General features: G+C 43.5%; 1 protein-coding gene across 1 annotated transcript in view; it reads left to right on the forward strand.

Moving 5' to 3' along the window:
* Window positions 1–20,613, forward strand: part of dok7b (docking protein 7b) — a 97,108-nt gene extending 76,495 nt beyond the window's left edge. The window contains exons 10-15 of the mRNA XM_078557346.1: window positions 2,667–2,761; window positions 4,563–4,632; window positions 8,528–8,601; window positions 10,728–10,785; window positions 12,282–12,437; window positions 20,353–20,613. Coding sequence (XP_078413472.1) covers window positions 2,667–2,761; window positions 4,563–4,632; window positions 8,528–8,601; window positions 10,728–10,785; window positions 12,282–12,437; window positions 20,353–20,492 — 593 coding nt within the window. The 3' untranslated portion in view covers window positions 20,493–20,613. The remainder of the gene's footprint in view (window positions 1–2,666; window positions 2,762–4,562; window positions 4,633–8,527; window positions 8,602–10,727; window positions 10,786–12,281; window positions 12,438–20,352) is intronic.
* Window positions 20,614–20,891: the final 278 nt, after the last annotated feature.

Genomic DNA, 20,891 nt, shown 5'->3' on the forward strand with positions numbered 1-20,891 from the left:
ACCACTGCAGTCCATGTGATGGAGGTACACCCACAGTGCTGTTAGGGAGGGAGTTCCAGGATTTTGACCCAGTGACAGTGAAGGAACGGCGATATATTTCCAAATCAGGATGGTGAGTGACTTGGAGGGGAACTTCCAGGTGGTTGGTTTTCCCATCTCCCTGCTGCCCTTGTCATTCCAGATGGTAGTAGTCATGGGTTTGGAAGGTGCTGTCTAAGGAGCCTTGGTGAATTCCTGCAGTGCATCTTGTAGATGGTGCACACTGCTGCTACTGTGCGTTGGTGGTGGAGGGAGTGACTGGCACCGCATCCACAAACAATCAAGCGGGGCTGCTTTGTCTTGGATGGTGTCAATCTTCTTGAGTGTTGTGGGAGCTGCTACTCATCCAGGCAAGTGGGGAGTGTTCCATCACACTCCTGACATGTGCTTTGTAGATGGTGGACAGGCTTTGGGGAGTCTGGAGGTGAGTGGAACTGAATTCAATTGGCAAAATGGACTCGCGACAGCAACAGTAAGGAGCCATGGAAGTTATTGGATTGCTGCAACATTTCACCTAGTTTGTTGAATACCTTCAGGGAAGGGAACTTCAGGGATAGGTGAGAGCCCAGCCTCATAGAATTGTAGACTAGTCTCTCCTCTGCACTAGAGAGGAGAGTGCCGAGCAGTACTGCTGCTGCTCCCTCGTGGCTGTGTGTCTGTACATGCGCACTGTGCTGGGTCTGGACTGCGTATGCGCAGGAGGACAGTGTGCATGCACAGACACCAAAGATGCTCAGGCAGCGGCAAGAGGAGACCTCGAGCAGTTTCCTCACTTGCTGCCGGAGGAATCCAGGACAGATGGCGTTCTGGGAAGCCCACGCCGAAGATATGGGATGGGGAGCCAAATTCTGAGACAACCCCAGAAAATCCAGGATTGTTGGTCATCCTGTGATTCTGCACGTTACCTGCGAGTGTGATTGTGTGCGCGCACTTGGCATGTGCGCGTGTGTGTTTCCCCACCTTGAGATCTGGGCTCAATTCAACTCAGAATTTTGCTCCAATTTTACTTCCTTCATTCTGAAGAAAGCAAATAGGAACAGCAGGCCACTCAGCCCCTCACATCTGTTCCAACTTTCAGTCACATTGCTGAATCCCACCTCAATTCCATTTACCTGCCTTTGATCCATATCTCTTGATATCTTTACTCAACCAAAATCTAACAAACCCTGTCTCGAAAATTTCAGTCGATTCCCCAGCCTTTTGGGAGACAGAGTTCCAAATTTCCACCACCCTTTGCTCCCTTGAATTGGCGTCTGAAGGGCTGAACTTTAATAATATTGGTTTTAAGATTATAGCTCCTGGCTCTGGATTCTCCCACGAGAGGAGATAAGTTTTCCATAACTAGCCCATTGAAACCCTTGGTCATTTTAAGCACCTCAATCAGAACACCACCCAGTGTTCTGAGCTCAAGGGAATACAAACCAATATGCAACCTGTCTTCATAATTTAACCCAGTAAACTCTGGTGCATTTTGTAAGAAGTTATTGTTCCAGGATTTAGTAGACATCTCCACACAGGGTGATAGAATACACAGCAAAGAAGGTGGCCATTTGATACTTCATGGCTATTTTGGCTCATTGAATAAGCTGTTCAATCACACCCCCCCTATGCCTTTAGGCAGAGCTCTGCAATTTTCTCTCCTTCAAGTAATTATCCAATTCGCTGCTTTAGTATTCATTCATGGCATGTGGACCTTGCTGGCTAGGCCAGCATTTATTGCCCATGACAAACTGCCCTTGATCAGAGGGGCAGTAAAGAGTCAACCACATTGCTGTGGGTCTGGAGTCACATGTAGGCCAGACCAGGTCAGGATGGCAGACATTAGTGAACCAGATGCGTGTTTATGACGATTGGTGATGGTTTTGTGGTCATCATCAGTCTTTCATTTCCAAAATTTTTTTTTATTGAATTCAAATTTTACCATTTGGCATGGTGGGATTTGAACCGGGGTCCCCAGATCATTACCCTGGGTCTCTGGATTACTAGTCCAGTGACAATACCACCATGCTACCACTATTTGAATTTGAACTATTTGAATCTTCTTCCACCACCCTTTCAGGCAATAAATTCTGTATCATTATGACTCGCTGTGTGTATTTAAAAAAAAAATTCTCCTTGCCTCTGATTTGTTCTTATGTCGATTATGTTAAATCTGTGTCCTCTGGTTACTGACGTACCTGCCACATACATTTCCTCGTTCAATATTTTGAACATCTCTATTAAATCTCCCCTTTAATCTTCTCTGCTCCTAAGGAGAACGATCCTAGGTTTCTGTAGTCTCTCCATGTAGCTGATGATCCATTGGGATAGATTTTAAAGTGTAATAGAAAATCGTCTGACTTTCATTGGAATGAATGGAAATGGAAATTGGCAGTTTTACACCGAGTAGCTGTCACGCTAGTTTAACGTCAAGCTGAATATCAGCCCTTTGTATCTGTGAAGGTGAACATGAGTTGTCGAGGTTGATTGTGAGTTACCCTGAGGTTACAGTAGGTAAGGAATGGGGGTTGGGAGGAGGTAGAGGTGAACATTGAAAACAAAATAGATGAACCCCTAACTATAAGAGTATAAAGAAACCTGCCTTCAAAGGTACCTCATGTACGTGTGCTCATGCACTCTTACTGCAGATAAGAAGCCAAGTAAAAAGGAGGAGAAGCTGAAGATGGTGACAGGACAGATGTACGAGTTCATGGAAGCTCTCCCAACGGAGAAACAGTCTGAGGTGAGACATAAAGGAAGATTTTGTACCCATACTGGTCAAAGAATGGGGCTTCTACTATTAAATTAAATTGAATTGTTAGGACAGAACTTGAATATTGCTGAAAAGAGAGACATGTTGTCAAAGCTTTGCATCTTGCACTCACCAGGACAAACACAAGAATGCCAAATTTCAAACAATCACAATTTATACTACAGGAGAAAAGGGTTCTGATTGGCTGGCAAGTGGATTGGCCGAGGTGTTGCTAACCAATCAGCACCCTTTTCACCTGAAGTATAAATTGTTGTGATTGTTTGAAATTTCGCATTCGTGTCTTGTGTTGTCCTGATGAGTGCAAGTCAAAAAAAACTTCAGCAACATGTCTCTTTTCAACCATTTTTAAATTGTACTGTTAATTTGTGAAGTGTTTGTTGACAAATTTTGGGATCTTAAAACAATAAAAAAAAAACTCAGCAGTAAAATGAACCTCATGTCTAATGGAACGGAACATGCTGGAAGTACACAGTACATCAGTGACAGAAAAGAGAAAAGATGGGCTAATTTTTGTTTTTAAAATACAGTGAGTTTTTGTGGTCAGGAATGCAATATCTGAAAGGGAGATGGAAGCAAATTCAATAATAACTTTCAAAAGGGAACTGGATAAATAGTTGAAAGGGAGAAATTTGCAGGGGCCATGGGGAAATGGGCCGTGGAGTTTCCCAGGGGTCAGTATTGGGACCCTTGCTTTTCCTGATATATATAAATGATCTAGATCTTGGTGTGCAGGAGACAATTTCAAAGTTTTCAGATGACGCATAACTTGGGAGAAATGTAAACTATGAGGAGGACAGTGTAGAACTTCAAAAGGACATAGGCACATTGGTGGAGGAGACAGATAGGTGGAGAATGAAGTTCAATGCGGAGAAGTGTGAGGTGATACACTTTGGTACAAAGACCATGGAGAGACAGTAAAAAATAAAGGATATTATTCTAAAGGGTGTGCAGGAGCAGAGAGACCTGGGTGTATAGGTACATAAGTCATTAAAGATTGTAGGACAGGTAGAGAGATTTGTTTTGAAAGCATACAGCATTCTAGGCTTCATTAGTAGGGGCATGGAGTACAAGAGCAGGGAGGTTATGATGAACTTATATAAGACACTGGTTAGACCTCAGATCGAGTCCATCTCGGTTCTGGGTGCCACACTATAGGAAGGATGTGAATGCATTGGAGAGAGTGCTGAAAAGGTTTACGAGAATGGTTCCAGGGATGAGACACTTCAGTTATGAGTAAAGATTGGAGAAGTTGGGACTGTTTTTCTTGGAGAGGCGAAGGCTAAGAGGAGACTTGATAGAAGTTTTCAAAATCATGAGGGGTCTGGACGGAGTAGATAAGGAGAAACTGTTCCTACTCGTAAATGGATCGAGAACCAGAGGGCACAGTTTTAAAGTGTTTTGCAAAGGAAGCCAAGGTGAGGTGAGAAAAACCGTTTTCACACAGCGAGTAGTTAGGGTTTAGAGTGCACTGCCTGGAAGTGTGGTGGAGGCAGGTTCAATTGAGGCATTCAAGAGGGCATTGGATGATTATTTAAATAGAAACAACGTGCAGGGTTACGGGGAAAAGGCAGGAGGTTGGCATTAAGTTAAAATGCTCAGGGAGTCGGTGCAGAGATGATGGGCTGAATGGCCTCCTTTTACACTGTAATAATTCTGTGATTCTGCGAAATAAAGTGTTACTGTTATTAAGTTTGGCTAAACAGGAAACACCAGAACCATTGTCCATAAAGGTAATTTCCTTGGCTAATGGCTCCTATATTTTGCTTTGCAGTTGGAGAAAGGCAGTGGATATGAATACATGGCCAGCTGTGGACAACAGAAACTACTCCCAGAGGGAGAAGGTACAAAACTTCATCATTACATTTGACTAATTGCAGTCCACCTCGCTTTCAGTGGGCACGTTTGAGCGAACGCATTTTGCCCACTATTCATGATAGCCAGTGTAATGCGGTAACACTATTACACTACTCCATTACATAACAAGAATGTTCCTCTGTTTAGTGACACTCAGCCCGGTTGTTTCCAGCTCCACTGTGACCTGCAGCGTTCCTTTTAAAGTCAGTACAAACTGTAACCCCACATCACTTAGAGGGGATTAGATGAGCTTTAAGTACATGTAATTGAACATTAGTGGTGCCAGGGATAAGGGACTTCAGTTATATGGAGAGACTAGAAAGGCTGGAGCTGGTCTCCTTGGAGCAGAGAAGGTTAAATGGAGACTTCCTATAAGGAAGTTCCAGTACTAATGGTACCACCGGGAACCAGCTCTGAACGGGGAAATGAGAGAGTTCAGAACTCATGTTCCAGTAGAAATTGCCAGCTAATATACACGATGGTACCAGTAAGCCGGATGATGGTGCCAGTAAAACTGGCAGGCTATTAGGAAATGCCAGTAATACTGGTGATATAGCTACTACTGGTCCGAACTGGTTTTCCAGTTTATTTGCTGTTCTTTATAATGTACTTATATTTTCTGTGTTACACTGGGAGGGGAGGACTGTGTGTGTGATTTAGCCCCACGACTCTGCAGGCTGTACCATTTAATTTAAAATTTTGATTTTCCCACCAAAATAGCCAATCATCTTTCCCCTACTGGTGCCCAGAATAAAAGAGTCTTCAACCAGCCTTTCTTTCGATAAACTCAGAATTATTGTTTATTATAAAGCGCAACTTCTTTTTAACAATTTGCAAGTACTGGTTAACACACAAGTGTCGTCGGGAAGTATGGCTATCTAGCTCTTCCTAAAGAATTCCCCCAGCAGACACACACACATACACACACAGACAAACAGAGTCTCTCTGCAGGGATAGGCTTTAGGGGATGGGCGTTCTAAAATAAAGTTTAAAGTTTGCAGTGTCTCGAGGCCGTTGACCTGGGCTTCCCTCGAGTGAAGCTGGTCCCGCTGGACGTCTTGGAAGTTCTCATCAACCAGTCTCCGCTTTGCAGGTCCAAATGCAGACCAGTTACACTCAGATGAGGGTTCTCTAGCTGCAGGTTGATGGCCACACTTAATTCAGGCAAGGTAGAGAGAAAGAGAGGGAGGGAGCCAGTTAGGGTAGCCTTCCTTCCTCAGCTTGTTCCCCAACAAGACTGTAGGCAAAACCAGCAAGTTTTCAGTTGTTTTTCCCCATCAATTAAAATGTTTGCTGTTCAAAACAAACAACCAGATCTTCCTCGAGTTCCATAAAGGTCTGGTGATTGTTACGAGCGATGCAGCTGGTAAAGCGGAGTTATTAAAAAAAATCCCAGAGGGAAACTTTAAACAACTGTCATAACCAATAATTTTAAAAGATAGGTTTGAGATGTGACTCTAAACTCAGGAATCGGACCACTAGTTCTTGAGGTTTTACGTTAAACTAAATGAAACATTTTTGTACACATGGTTACAAATTACTACTATCATAACTTTTAACAAATTCCCAAACTAATCTCCATTTAGGCAACAGCAACTCATAGACTTAACCAAACACCAGACAAAGCATTTTCACCTTACAAATTCAAATTGAGATTCCTTTCACTGTGGAGCCAGTTGAAGGCTTTCAGCTGCCGTTTGATCTCACATTGCCTCTGCCCTGCACACCCGAAAACTACTGAAGTTATACCTACCACCACTGATTGAATTCAAATTCTCATTGTCCCACCAGCCTCTCTGAACTCCACCTCTTAACAATGAAACCCCTTTCGTAGTACCGATTTTATTAGTAATATAAACATATTGCTTGGTAGCTGCCGGAAAGGCATCAATTTTCACCCCACTTCTTGAATGCTCTATTCAAAAAATGCAAATGCACGCTCTCTCTCTTACATATCAAAACTAGTACATATCAAAGCACCCAGACTAGCTGGCTTTAATCCAATTAAGACACAGCCACAGACTAAAACCTCTATTTTAAAAGAAAAATATTTTCCAAAATATTATATACATTAATAGCTTCATGACATGATTTCTTGGAAGAGGCCTGCTTGTTGATAGTTCCAAGGTGAACTTATGACCTTTGGTTTAAGAAAAAAAGTTCCCAGGTTAGCATCCAAGGGTTCAGGTAATGCCAAGTCCTTCCATTTTGTAAAAGAAAACTTTAGTCCTGAGAGATATGATTCTAACATGCCTTCGCCCTTTAAGAGATGAGACACCGTTTCCAAATGTGTTTCATCGCAAAGAATACAGAAAAAGATATGTACAACATGTAAAACAAAATTCAAACGTGCACTCACTCAGCCATTCACTCTTTATACAAAATCTTTAGTTTTCTGACTTTTTTGCTTTCCAGGTGCTTTTTGCAAAATTTACATTCTTGATAATGCTTGAGCAATTATATCATTCTACCCAGCAATATGAACAATTTTTAAGTTATAAGGCTGTATTAGCAAGCTTCATTGTAACAGTCTGTCATTCCGAGTCTTAAATTTTTCCACAAAGCTCAAGGGATTATGGTCAGTTTTATATACTAAAAGGTCAGGTGATTTCTTGGAAGAAGCCTGCTTCTCGACAGTTCCAAGGTGAAGTTATGACCTTTATATAAAAAAAAATCCCAGGTTGGCACCCAAATGTGCAGATAATGACATGTCCTTCCATTTTGTAGAAGGAAAATTTGTTCTTGAGCGATATGATGCTAACGTTTGTCTATATGCATTTATTTATCATATTTATTGTTGGTGCAGACTCGAGCATCGACTTATGTCAATAACTCCCCCTTCCAATGTGAATTTTTTTGGATGGAAATGCTCGGGATTAATAAGTGTGATTCTGCATATTTGCAGGTCAGGTGTTCAAAATTTTGGATAACCCAGAAGGGAAAACCAGTTTGGGCCAGTACTCTTATTTCCCAGTTTTACTGGTGTTCCATTTTAAGGTATACAAGACCAGTTCAGACCAGCGTTCTTATTTCCCAGTTTTTACTGCTTTTTTTTTTGTTCTGGGAAGGTAAATGCTGTTTCCACTTGGTGGAGTGGCGGTAACGAGGCCAGGCAGATTTAAGGTAATTGATAAAAGGACCAGAGAAGAGATGAGGAATTTGTTTCCTTGCACGGTGTGTCATCCTGATCTGGAATGCGCTGCCTGAAAGGACGGTGAAAGCAGGATCCGTAGTAACCTTCTTCTGTCAGAGTAGGGGAATGTGGATAATTGGATAGCTCTCGCAAAGAGATGGTGCAGACGTAATGGGCCAAATTACCAATTTGCGTGCTGCATAATTCTATGATTTTGTGAGCTGCTTTTTGCTCTGGCTTGTCCTTGCATTCAGCACACCTTAATAATGTGTGAACTAGTCAGTAATCACCGCTGTTTCTGCCTGAAATGAATGGAGCACTTAAGACAAGATCATCGGCAACTTTTGACATGACCATTAGCAATTTGCATTAATGTTAATCACATTTTAGTTAATGTGAGCAACTGACTGTGTTTTAAACCTGGTCGTTTTAAGCGGTAGAAGCCGTATTCTGTGGGTGTGGAGTGTTCAAATGCAAACTGTTTCAGGTGCATTAGGCGAAGTATTTGTAACTGTAAAAGAAGAGATCTGATTTTTGGGCGGGCCGAATGGTCTTGAATTTGCTTAGGAGTTCTCAGTTCTGTTGCTGTAACTTTGTGCTGGGATTGCACTAAAGTCACGAGGTAGACTGGGAAAATCTCCTCCTCAACACCTCCCCCACACACACTTTCTCCTCTTTAACAGCCCACTCGAGGTGGTTTGCAGATTACAATGGCGGTTGATCTTTGTTTTGCATTTTCCTTTTCACAGGTGCACCTGGATCTTTAAAGCTTCACCGAGGACAAGGGGCACACCTGGAGACTGTGGGTCTTAAACATAAAAAGGTAAGAGCTACAGTGTGACCGATGGTAAATGAGCAGTGAGGCAGCTGACATTCCCATGTGTCAAAATATAGCTTTTTTTTATCAGTGATGGGTTTCTCTGTCCTAGTGTCTTTTTTATTCTTTATTCTTTCTCATGGGATGTGGGTGTCACTGGCAAGACCAGCATTTTTTTGCCCATCCCTAATTGACCTTGAACTGAGTGGCTTGCTAGGCCATTTCAAAGTCTCAGTAATGGTGTTCATGACAACTATGATCGATTGTTGTAAAAACTCATCTAGTTCATTAATGTCCTTTTTAGGGAAGGAAATCTGCCATCCTTACCTGGTCTGGCCTACATGCAATGTGGTTGAATCTTAACTACCTTCAATTCCAGGGGCAGAATATTACACTCGGTGTGCGCTTGACACGCCCGAGTGTAAAATGACGCGTCATGACATCGGGCGTGTGTCCCGACGTCATCGCGCAGTCTCGCGATATTTCGTTTGGCGGGTACACGCCAGAGTTGGCTATGCGCCCGCCAATAATTAAAAGGACTACTGAGGCCATTAACAATCTAATTAAATTCAAATTTATGCTGCCCGTCCAACCTAATGCCAAAGGCAGGCGAAAAGGCCAAGTGGCCTTTATATTTTTTAGGAAAATAAACATTAAATAAAAACTTAATTTTTGAATTAAAAACATGAGTCCCAACTTGGGACTTAATTGGCCCGCCCGTGTGAAATCGCAGTGCGGCGCCGATCGCGGGTGGCAGTCGGCTTCTCGAACGCCCCTGCCAAGCACCCATTGCCAAGGGCAAAATTCTGCCCCAAACATATGAATGGAATTTAAAATTTTACCAGTTGCCATTTTGGGATTTGAACCCATGTCCCCAGAGCATTAGCCTGAGCCTCTGGATTACTAATCTAGTGACATTACCGCCGTCTCCTCTACTTTTTTTGACATAAGAATATTCTTTGGGGAGAGGAGGAAATTACATATGGAAAACATTGACCTCGGAATAGCACTTGTGTCTATGAGTAGATCCAAGCACCATTCTAGAGGGTTTAGCACATAACAAAGGCAAACCTTTCTTTTGGTAAATGTATAGATTAGTGTTCAGCAGAATATGAGGCCGAGCTGTCAAAAGATAATAGTTTGGGATTTTAAAAATCCCTCTGCCCCCCCCACTATGTTAAATGCCTGTGTGCCTACAGATACAAAGAACACATTTCTAAGAGCTGCATTTTGCTTTAGCTTAGTTCACCAGGCAAGGATATGGATGGTGTCTAGCCAGTGGGCAGCCACTGCTTGGAAAATTGAAATATGGACTGGAGGGTCTGGCAGAATAGCTGATACTTTGGTGCGGGAGGGATTTGGTTGAAGGCTTCACCAACCGATGTAGCTGATACTTTGGTGCGGAAGGGATTTGGCTGGGATTTGGTTGAAGGCTTCACCAACCGATGTAGGTGTCTTTGAGGCATCCTCGCATCTAATCACAGGAAGCAGCGATTTTACTTTCGCCACCCGGTACTATAGACACATGATAAACGGGGTTTCCCATTCTGCCAAGGAGGGTGCCCAATCTCGGAATCACACTTGGAGATTGTATGACAATTTAAAAAAATGAACATTAACTTTTTAACTTATTCATTGACGGGACATTGCAAGGCTGGCATTAATCCCCCATTCCTATTTTCCTTTTGAGAAGCTGCACTGGAGCCTTGAACTGCTGCAGTCCGTGCGGTAAAGGTGCTCCCACAGCACTATTAGTTGGATATTTCAAGGATTTAAGGGCATTTAAGGCCACCAAGACAGTGGAGAATCTACTGCAGGAGAGGGGGAGTGGGGAGGCATTTGAGAACTTTGTAAGAGGGTGTTTAATTCCTCCGTTGGAAAGGTGACTCAAGGTTGAGATGTTGCTGCTGAAGCGATGAGAAATTCTGTCTGAGCTAAGCCGAGTGATGTTCGCCAATCTGATCGGTTCACCCCTCGAACAGAGCTGTTAAACTGCTGCAATTGTTGGGCGATAATTTTTTTGGCCTGCTGCTCAACCTGGTTCCGTGAATGGCATAAACTCGGTGGGCCGGATTGCCTCCCTCTGTGCTATGATGATGATTCTAATGGTTCTATAACATTTGTGTTTTCAGGAGAAAGGCTTTCCGGAAGATGAAAGTTCAGGCAGCTTTGACACAAAAAAATTATCCGGTAAACATTTCAAAACGTCTAAAAAGGAAATCTACTTGTGGAGACAGAGGGCATGGCTGAGGTGCTAAATAAGTGGCTTGCATTTGTCTTCACCAAAGCAGAGGATGCTGCCCATATTTAGGGTAAAAGAGTTTGGCGGGGGTGGTGGTGGTGACTAGAGAAATTGGATAGCATAAAAATAAAGGTTGGCAACCCTCCATGTAGAAAAGCTACCTGGTCAGGATGGAATTCATCCCAGGTTGCTCTAGGGAAGGGAGGATGTGAACTGTAGAGGCCTCTGTGGATATTGGGGTGGTACCAGAGGACTTTGGGGAATTGCGCAAAAAAGAGAAGTAATATAGACCAGGGGCTGAATCTTCTGTGCGGATGGCGGAGCCCGTCCGTCAGCGCTTAAAATTTCGCGTGCTGATGTCGCATGAGCGTCCCAACGTCAGCGCGCGGCATCGCTATATTTCCGTCGGCGGGCGCGCTATGCAGCGGGATGTGCGCCCGCCATTAATTAAAGGCCTTGTTAAGGCCATTAACTTACCAATCGACCAGGATTTTGAGGGGCCCGTGCGAACTTTGGGTCGGCGCACGGGCCCAACGGGCAGGCGGGTAAGTGATTTTTTCACAAACCTCATCCAGTGGCGGGACGAGGTTTGATATTGGATTTAAAAACTTTTAATAAAGGTTTTGTGTACTTCATTAACATGTCCCATCTCGTGTGACATTTTCACATGAGGGGGACATGTTGATGAATTTTTTATTGTTCTATTTGACAGCCTTTCAGCGATCTCCCTGAGGCAGCACTTTGCTTCCTCTTCAGTGTGGTTTCTACTCCTCCAAGAACTCCCCAGTGCTCTTTCCACTTCTTTCCTATGGCCTTGGCCTTTCATTAGTGTGATGGCTCTTCCTTATCAACCCATATTTTTTCCACGTGACTACTAACTCTATCCCGAATAATTGTTTCTAGAATCTTGTCTGTCACTGACGTTAAACTGTCTGGTCTGTAATTGTTGGGCTCATCCTTACAACCTTGTTTGAACAAGGGCGTAATGTTTGCAATTCTCCAGTCCTCTGGCACCTCCCCCGAGTCTAGGGAAGGCTGAAAAATTGTGGCCAGTGCCCCGGCAATTTCTACTCGCTCTCCCTTCAATATCCTGGGATGCATCTCATCCGATCTCGGATAGTGTCAACCTAAAGCCGGCCATCAAGGCTTTCCTGGAGGTTGTACAGCCGGGTGGAAAACATATTGAACTAGCATTGATGAAGCATGAATGACTCTGAAGGATCTTAAATCTCGAGGAAACTGAGAACCACATTTTAGAAATTGAAAAACAGGAGGAAGAAACTGTAAAGAATACCTCAAGTGCCATTAATTATACATAAGATATGGTTCTGTGACGCCTGGTTTTATCATGTGCAAAATCATGCATTCCATATTTTACCGATTCCTAATCTACCTGAATAAGTAAAAGAAAAATCTCCGACCCTTGCTGTTCTGTCTTTATCAGGAGGGGCGTTTGCTTATCCACTGGAGCTTCCTGGGACCGAAAGATCTCGCCCGACAGAAGGAGCAACGTATGTCAACATCCCGGTGAGCCCCACATCGAAGATGCAGCTCCATTATATGGAACTCGAGCTCCAGGAGTCCAGTCCTGCCATTCGAGGTAACTTGGCATCACATTACCGCAGCTCAATTCTACACTGTAACCAGTGTTGCTTCTTTCACGCCCCTCCTTAAGAAAATACGGCTGTAACTTCGGAGTTCCGGGTAAGGATTGCACGGCAGTTGCCTGGGAAGTGCAAACTTCCCCTGGGCAATTGCCCTGCGCTGGGAACCATCCGAAAATTGCGATTGTAGATCACAAACTTTGGATCGTTCTGACTGTCTCAAATCAATAGTTATCCAGAAACAGTTAGAATTAAAACCACTTGTAGCTTCTGGGTAACTATATTGTACAGACCCACACTGACCACGCCCCACAGGACACCCTTCACACCCCCCAACTCCCCCACCACGGGACTTCCCCCAACCCCTGACCACCCCCCTCCCCAAAGGACCAGTTCAACCCGACCCCTCCTACCCAACCCAACCCCCATCCTGAGGCCCGACCTGACCTGACCCTCCACCTCTCCTTGGCCCGAACCAACAGCCCACTACCCCCCAAGGCCTGATCCAGCCCAACCCCTTCCACCACCCCCCACCAAGGGCTGACCTGACCCACCCACTCTTTCCCCCCCGCAAAGACCTTACCCACTTAGCTCATAGGCTTACCTTGTCAAAGACCTCTAAACTTGGCTGGACCTTTAAACTTACCTGGTTTACGGCAGCTGGTGCTGCTTTAAAAGGAAGGGGAGTGGCTTACTTACCTTTGACCCTACAGCCCTCGACGCTAAACCCCAGTAGCCTGCTGCACTGCCCAGATCTTGCCCGACCAGAGTCGAAAGGTCGGGTGAGATAGGATCGCCTGGATTTCAAGGTAAGTCATTTCGAATGGAGTGGCAATCCGACTCAATTGCTGCTCCATCGGAAGTTATGGCCCATGAAGTTCAAAGGCATTAATTAGCTTTCATAGGAATTAAGTGTACATTGCTAATAATGTGTATACAATGATATGCATTATTAACAATAATTCCGCACATACTTAATATAATTATGATGCAAGCTACCGGGGATTCGCGTGTTACAGGTTTGAGGCTCGATTGGGTCCAAGCTGTGCCAAAATCTGAAGATTCTGCTGGAAAAAGAGACGTGTCGAAGCTTTTCATCTTGCACTCATCAGGACACTTCGCAAGAATACCGAAATAAGGGAAAACATCCATTTATTCTGGATGTGAAAAGAGTGCCAGTGTGATGCTAGATACGCAGGCCCTATGTCCCAGAGACTGGCGGATCATATCAAACAGCATGTCCCAGCCGCTGTTCACAACGGGCAAGGTGCCAACTGTGCCTAACCACAAGCTCCTGCTTGCAAAACTCAAAACAAAATGTCCAATATTAGATGTGATTCCGCAACTGGACAACATTTGCAAAATAATACTGTTTGCTAAGAATTACACTGACAACCAACTTAAGATTGTCAGGTTCACGTGGCACATTTGCTTTTACTAGAAGCTACATATATTAATACACGGGGCCCTGCTCTTTGCAGACAGAAAGAACGTGTACATCACATTGTGCCTATTTCAGCTAAGCAAAATAAGTGACAGCCATTTGCTGACTCATTCCTCAGGGCAATGCCTTGACCAATCAGGGTCAAGCTTGCCTGGTTTAAATTTCAAACCATGCTTGGAAGTTAACTGCCAGTCACTATCATTGGTGCACTCCCCATGGCAACACCTCTACCAATCAGAGCCCACTTGCCATCCAAACGTCAGTTGGCTGTCAGTGTCATTCTTAGCAAACTGGAGATTTATTTAGCCAATGTTGTCCAGTTGCGGAATCAAATCTTAATGTTGGACACCGTGTTTTGAGTTTTGCAAGCAGGGGCTGGTTGGGTACAGACTGCACCTTACCCATTGTGAACAGCAGCTGGGACATGCTATTTTCGCATACAGAATAATTGTTGTTTTCCCCTTATATTGGTATTCTGGTGAAGTGTCCTGATGAGCGCAAGACGAGAAGCTTCAACATGTCTCTTTTTTTCAGCAATACTTAAGTTCTGTACGACCAAACGACTACCTAAAGAATCTATTCTAACAACCATCATTCAAAACATCCTTTCGCTGCGGCTATGTGCGAATCCTGTTTCTACACCACCTCGTCCAGATAGCTGCAATTACTTCAGTTTTAGCAAGAATCACTCTCCTTTCCTAAACTGTCAATCACATTATTCCACCGGACACGCTTACAGTGAACAAAAGTGCTCAATGGGGATGTTACACAGCTGATCCTGGAGGAGTCACCCTCTGAAGCTGTAGGTTCTCGACTTCTTGGCCATAATGTGTGCATAGACATCTTCCTGCTGAGGATTCAATGTTAGTTCTCAAAGCTGAGTGAACATAGAGCGCGGGGTAAAGCAAAAACCGAAAAGGCTGGAAAAACTCAGCCAGTCCGACAGCATCTGTGGAGAGAGAAAGACAGAGTTAACGTTTCGAGTCCGTGTGATTCTTCTTCAGAGCTAAAACAGCCTGCTCTGAAGAAGAGTCATACGGACTCGAAACGTTAACTCTGTCTTTCTCTCCACAGACGCTGTCGGACCAGCTGAGTTTTTCCAACGTTTTCTGTTTTTTGTTTCAGGTTTCCAGCATCTGCAGTATTTTTGCTTTTTACCATAGAGTTCGGGGTGTCTGTCAAACGTCCTTATCAGCTAAAATACTGTCTAACTGGATTCACTTCTACTAACTGAGCATGATAGCAGAAACTCAGTCAAAAGCTGAAGTTGAATACAAATAATTAACCCTATCCTTACTGTCAGGGCAGTTCAGTGTATAAAATTCCATCACTCAACAAACTTTTCAGTATCATATACCTGTTTCTACTCTTCTGGCATGCAAATTTATATCCGTTTGTTTTAGATAATGTTTCCTTACCTGGGCTTATCAGATCCTCCAGTTCTGTAAGGGGCTGAGGTGCAGTTTATTGACGCTGGTTGCTCTCTGGCGTTACCTCCCTGTGTGTAGTATTACTTGGGGCCATGAGGGGGCCCCTGAGTTCAGTTTAGCCAGTTGTGGACAGGGACCTTCCGGTTTGGAATAGCCGGGGCTTGACTTTTCACCAGACCATCTGGCTGGACTGCTGTCAAAGCTGCTTGTTAAACTCAGTGAAATTGGAATGACCATCTTGCCATTTATATTGCTATTATCCTAATAGGTAGTTGAATGGGCGCTTGTGGTTTTAAGTTTATAAGCTATGATGTAATACCGGATCCAGATATAAGCATGGACTGCCAAGTAAGGATTACCCGGCAATTGCCCGGGAAGTTCAAAATTCAAACAACTTAAATTTATTTACAGCACATAACAGCCCATTCGGTCCATCTGGTCCAAATCTGTGTTTATGCTGTATGAGAACTTCCTCTGACCCTACTTCATCCATCCTTTCAATATAACCTTCAATCTCTTTCTCGCTCCTGTGTCTTCCCCTTAAACTCCTCTATGCTATTTGCCTCAACTACTCTTTATGGTAGTAAGCTCCACAAAGAAGCTCTACATAGTTGTTTGATAGTACAGAACTTGAGCATTGCTGAAAAAAGAGACTCTTTTGTCGAAGCTTTTCGTCTTGCACTCATCAGGACAATTTGCCAGAAAATACCAATGCCAGGAGAAACAACATATTTCTACTGTACGAGAAGAGCGTGCTGGTTGGTTGGCAAGTGGACCTCTGGCTGGAAGAGGCATTGCCATGGAGATAGCACCAGTTGATGCTGGCTGACAGTTAACTTCCAAGCATTGTTTGAAATTTAAACTGGGCAGCTTGACTCTGATTGATTAAGACATTGCCCTGGGGGAATGAACCAGCACAGTGGCAGTGTGAAACAGCTAGCTTCAGCTTTTGCTCAAATTTTTGAGATTCCTTGCCCTTCCAGGGTAATCTGAGGTAGACTGGGCACTTTTCAGGGCCAAAAGTGATGGCCTTAGGCCTGTTCATGAGTTTGCGTGATATATAGCGTGAAAAGAACTGATGAGGGTATCCGTTATCCTGCAGGTGGTATTCACCAGTAACATGATGCTGCAGTCAACAAGCCAAAAAAATGTCTGCCTATCTCACAAATGAGTAATGTGGTATATGAATTTCAGTACTAGTGTGATGCTAGGTATGCAGGCTGTACATCCCAAAGACTGGTGGATTGTATCAAACAGCAAGTCCCTTTCGCTGTTCGCAATGGGCAAGGTACTGACCGTACCCAACCAGACCGTGCTTGCAAAACTCAAAACAGTGTCTAATATTAGATGTGATTCCGCAATTGGACAACATTTGCTAAATAATCCTCAGTGTGCTAATAATTACACTGACAACCAATTTAAGATTGTCAGTTGGGCTCACAGTGTGGCATGTTTGTGTGTACTGGAAGCAACATATATTAATACACAGAGCCCTGTTCTTTACAAGCTGCGCCTGTTTCAGCTAAACAAGTGACACCCATTTACTGGTTCATTCCCCTGGTCAGAGTTAAGCTGCCTGGTTTAAATTTCAAACAATGCTTGGAAGTTAACTGTCAGCCACCATCAACTGGAGGCTATCTCCATGGCAATGCCTCTTCCAGCCAGAGTCCACTTGCTAACCAATCAGCATGCTCTTCTCATACAGTAGAAATATGCTGTTTCTTCTGGCATTGGTATTTTCTTGCAAATTGTCCTGATGAGTGCAAGATGAAAAGCTTCAACAAAAAAATGTCTCTCTTTTCCAGCAATACTAAAGAAGTTGTAATACAGTTCCAGGGTCCGTAGATAACCTAACATTGTTCATCTTTGACTAATTAATCTGCGTACAATTACTTTTTCATGATTGTAGGGGAGCATTATATTGACTATTGATGACCCCTACCCTCCTTAGTGGCAGTGTTTTGACTACAGCAGATGTTAATTGCTGCGCAAACCAAATCCTAGAGGGAAACTTGGCATTTTTGTTTTATTCCTTCATGGGATGTGGGTGTCGCTGGCCAGGCCAGCATTTTTATTACCCATCGCTAGTTGCCCTAGTTCAGAGGGCATTTAAGAGTTAACCACATTGCTGTGGGGTCTGGAGTCACATGTAGTCCAGTGCAAGCCTACCAGGTAAGGACAGTAGATTTCCTTCCCTAAAGGACATTAGTGAACCAGATGGGTTCTTACAACAATCGACAATGGTTTCATGGTCATTATTAGACTTTTAATTCCAGGTTTTTATTAGATTCAAATTCCAACATCTGCTGTGGCGGGATTTGAACCCAGGTCCCCTGAACATTACCCTGGGTCTCTGGAATACTAGTCCAACGACAATAACCACTGCGCCATCGCCTCCCCTAACAGGGAAAATAATACTCTGAAAATGAGAATAAGACATACTGATCTCCGCAGCAGGAAGTCCAGTAACACCTTTGGGATTTTAAAAATTTAAAAGTTAATAAAAGTTTTATTAACAAGAATAAGCACACAAGATTACAGTTGCACAGTTTAAAAATTAGCGTTACAAAACATTCCCCCTAAAAACGCCCTTTTTGGTCAGACCTACGAGTAAACACCTTCCAGGCATCACTCCCTTATAGATGTTTAACTATAAAAATCTAGTAATATTACCCAAGGCAGGCTGCTGTAGTTTCAACAAAGGCATACCACATGACCTCTAACTCTTTTCTACTCTGTTGTGGAAATGCAAGACCTCAGAATAAAACAACTTGTTGCAATCCAAGACTTTTCTGGCTCAACAGGACAGCTGATTCAAACTGTAGCTTTCTCAGCTCATAGCTTCAGCTAACAGCTCCCAGATTAGCTCACAGATACATTGGCTACATCTCACAATGCCAGCTACCTTAAGCTTTCCACAGTAACTCTGAAATACCTATTTCTCCCACTTCCATCTCAGGTTCCATTATTCTCATACCTCCTTGAAACTCAAATCCTTCCAAGTACAAAATATTTTATGTCTCTATTTTGTCTTTGCTTTCAGGTCAATAAAATATAATGACCCCTCTTCTATTTACCTATGGAACTCCTGCAAGATGCAAACATGTTTCTTGTTACCTCTGACTTCTCTTTGATATTCAAATTCTCAACTTATCTAAAAATGCAAATGTTAGCTCTAACCTATTCACTTGTACCTCAAACCTAACATCTCAATCCTTATCATGTTTTAAACCCCCTAGACCATCTGTCGCTTGTAACCTTTTCCCAGCTGAATTAAAGTATTTATATACACGCACGCACACACACACACACTCCCTTACAGAATAATACAATATTCCCCAAAAATGTTAAAACGAATAGCCTCCATTTCTCACAGCAGCCATAATGGTCAGGGAGTATGGAATACGCACATACAAATTAGGAGCAGGTATAGGCCACTCAGCCCCTCGAGCCTGCTCCGCCATTCAACAAGATCATGGTTGATCTGAAAGTAACCTCAACCCCACATTTCTGCCTACTCCCGGTAACCTTTCACCCGCTTGTTAATCAGGAATCTATTTAGCTCCGCCTTAAAAATATTCAAGGACTCTAGAACTCTCTTCCTCAAAAGATGATGGAAGCCAAGACTCTCAACCCTCAGAAAAAAGTTCTCCTCGTCTCTGTCTTAAATGAGTGACCCCTTATTTTTAAACAGTGACCCCTAGTTCCAGATTCTCCCACAAGAGGAAACATCTTCTCCACATCCACCCTGTCAAGACCCCACAGGATCTTAAAGGTTTCGATTAAGTCGCCTCTTACTCTTCTGAATTCCAGTGGATACAAGCCTAACCTGTCCGGCCTTTCCTCATAAGACAACCCACCCATTCCTGGTATTAGTTTTGTAAACCTTCTCTGAACTGCTTCTAACGCATTTACATCTTTCTTTAAATGAGGGGACCAGTCCTGTACATAATACTCCAGATGCACCAATGCCCTGTAAAACTGAAGCATAACCTCCCTATTTTTGTAATCAATTCCTCTCTCAATAAATGATAACATTTTATTAGCTTTCCTAATTACTTGCTGTAGCTGTATACTAACCTTTTGTGATTCATGCACTAGGACACCCAGACCCCTCTGAATCTTAGAGCTCCTCAATCTCTCACCATTTAGATAATGAGCCTCTTTTTTATTCTTCCTGCCCAAATGAACGATTTCACATTTTGCCCTCATTATACTTCATTTGCAGATCTTTGTCCACTCACTTAACCTACCTATGTCGCTTTGTAGCCTCCTTATGTCCTCTTCACAATTTACTTTCCTACCTATCTTTGTAGTGTCAGCAAATTTAGCAACTGTTCCTTCTGGTTCTGTTTCTCACCCCAAGGAATTTTCTCGCTTCTTTTCTCCTTGAGGTGGGACTTTGTCCTTGCTGGTTTGGGCTTGCCTTTTCGGTCTTACCTAGCAGGCTATTGGAATTGCAGGGCGGTGGGAGGGCCTTCTCCCAAACCGAAAACTTTCCATCTGAGGTCCTCGAGGAGGATGTTCAGGTCATCCATTCTGCACAGGAGTCTTAATGTTTTAGTAAGTTAGGCCAGTTAGTACCCGGTGGCCTGAGAAATTGAATTATGTAGAGTTCATTTTCCATTTCTCAAAAAAAAACCTTTTATATTCACTGTATCCATCGTACTTGGAAACCTGAAACCGTAAAAAGGACAGCTATTCCCATTCACAAACAAACAAAAATGACAAGCCTTGGCTAATTTCCCTCATCATCAACGAGAATTAACCCCTTTGTTGATGTTGGTATGCACCTCTTTCTGGTACTGGGTCTTTGAGACGTGAAAGGAACACACTTCATCTATGACAACAGAATAATGCTTTGCGTATTGCATGCGATAATCACCTAAACTACTATCGTGTACAATGCTGTGGGAGATCTGCTAGCACTTTTTAAAAAAAAAAGAATTGATTTGAAGTTGGTATTCAGTTGGGGGTGGGGGGGTTGGGTTTGAGAAGTTCTATCTCATTTGGCTGACGATCACTTGTCTCCCATAGGGGCGAGCTCTTCCAAGTACGCACAGATCGATATCACGGCTACAGAAACTGCGCACAAGGTGGGGACTCAACACGCCCAGCACCGGGAGGAGCGGCTACAGGAGCTGGAACAAAAGAGGAAAGGGGCAGCGCCACAGTGATCCAGCGAGGCGGCGGGCTTCCGCAGGGAATTTTATCTTTTCTTTCATTCAGGACTCGAGCGGTTAAACGGGCTCAGTCTGGGGTCTTGGAGGACAGGTGACTGAACTTCCAACTTCCACTTTAAACGGTGCTTCCAAGACTCTTCTCTTTTTTGATATTGAGCAGGCTCGAAGGGCTAATCGGACTAGAGTATTTTCTGCAACGTATCGACTGCAAAGAATATATTTTTGTCCACTTTCTTCGGGTTTTTTTTTTCCTCCTTCTGCCTTCACTCCTCTCTCTTGAATGTGTTGCCTCCTTGCTTGGGGTACAGTGCCATGGGTGCTGGCTGCTCTTTGGCACCTTACCCATCCTTTAAAAGTGAACCTCGGCACTGAGTGTCAGCAAGCTATTTGTTT

This window comes from Cetorhinus maximus, chromosome 2 (assembly GCF_964194155.1).
Source record: "Cetorhinus maximus chromosome 2, sCetMax3.hap1.1, whole genome shotgun sequence".
Lineage (NCBI taxonomy): Eukaryota > Metazoa > Chordata > Chondrichthyes > Lamniformes > Cetorhinidae > Cetorhinus > Cetorhinus maximus.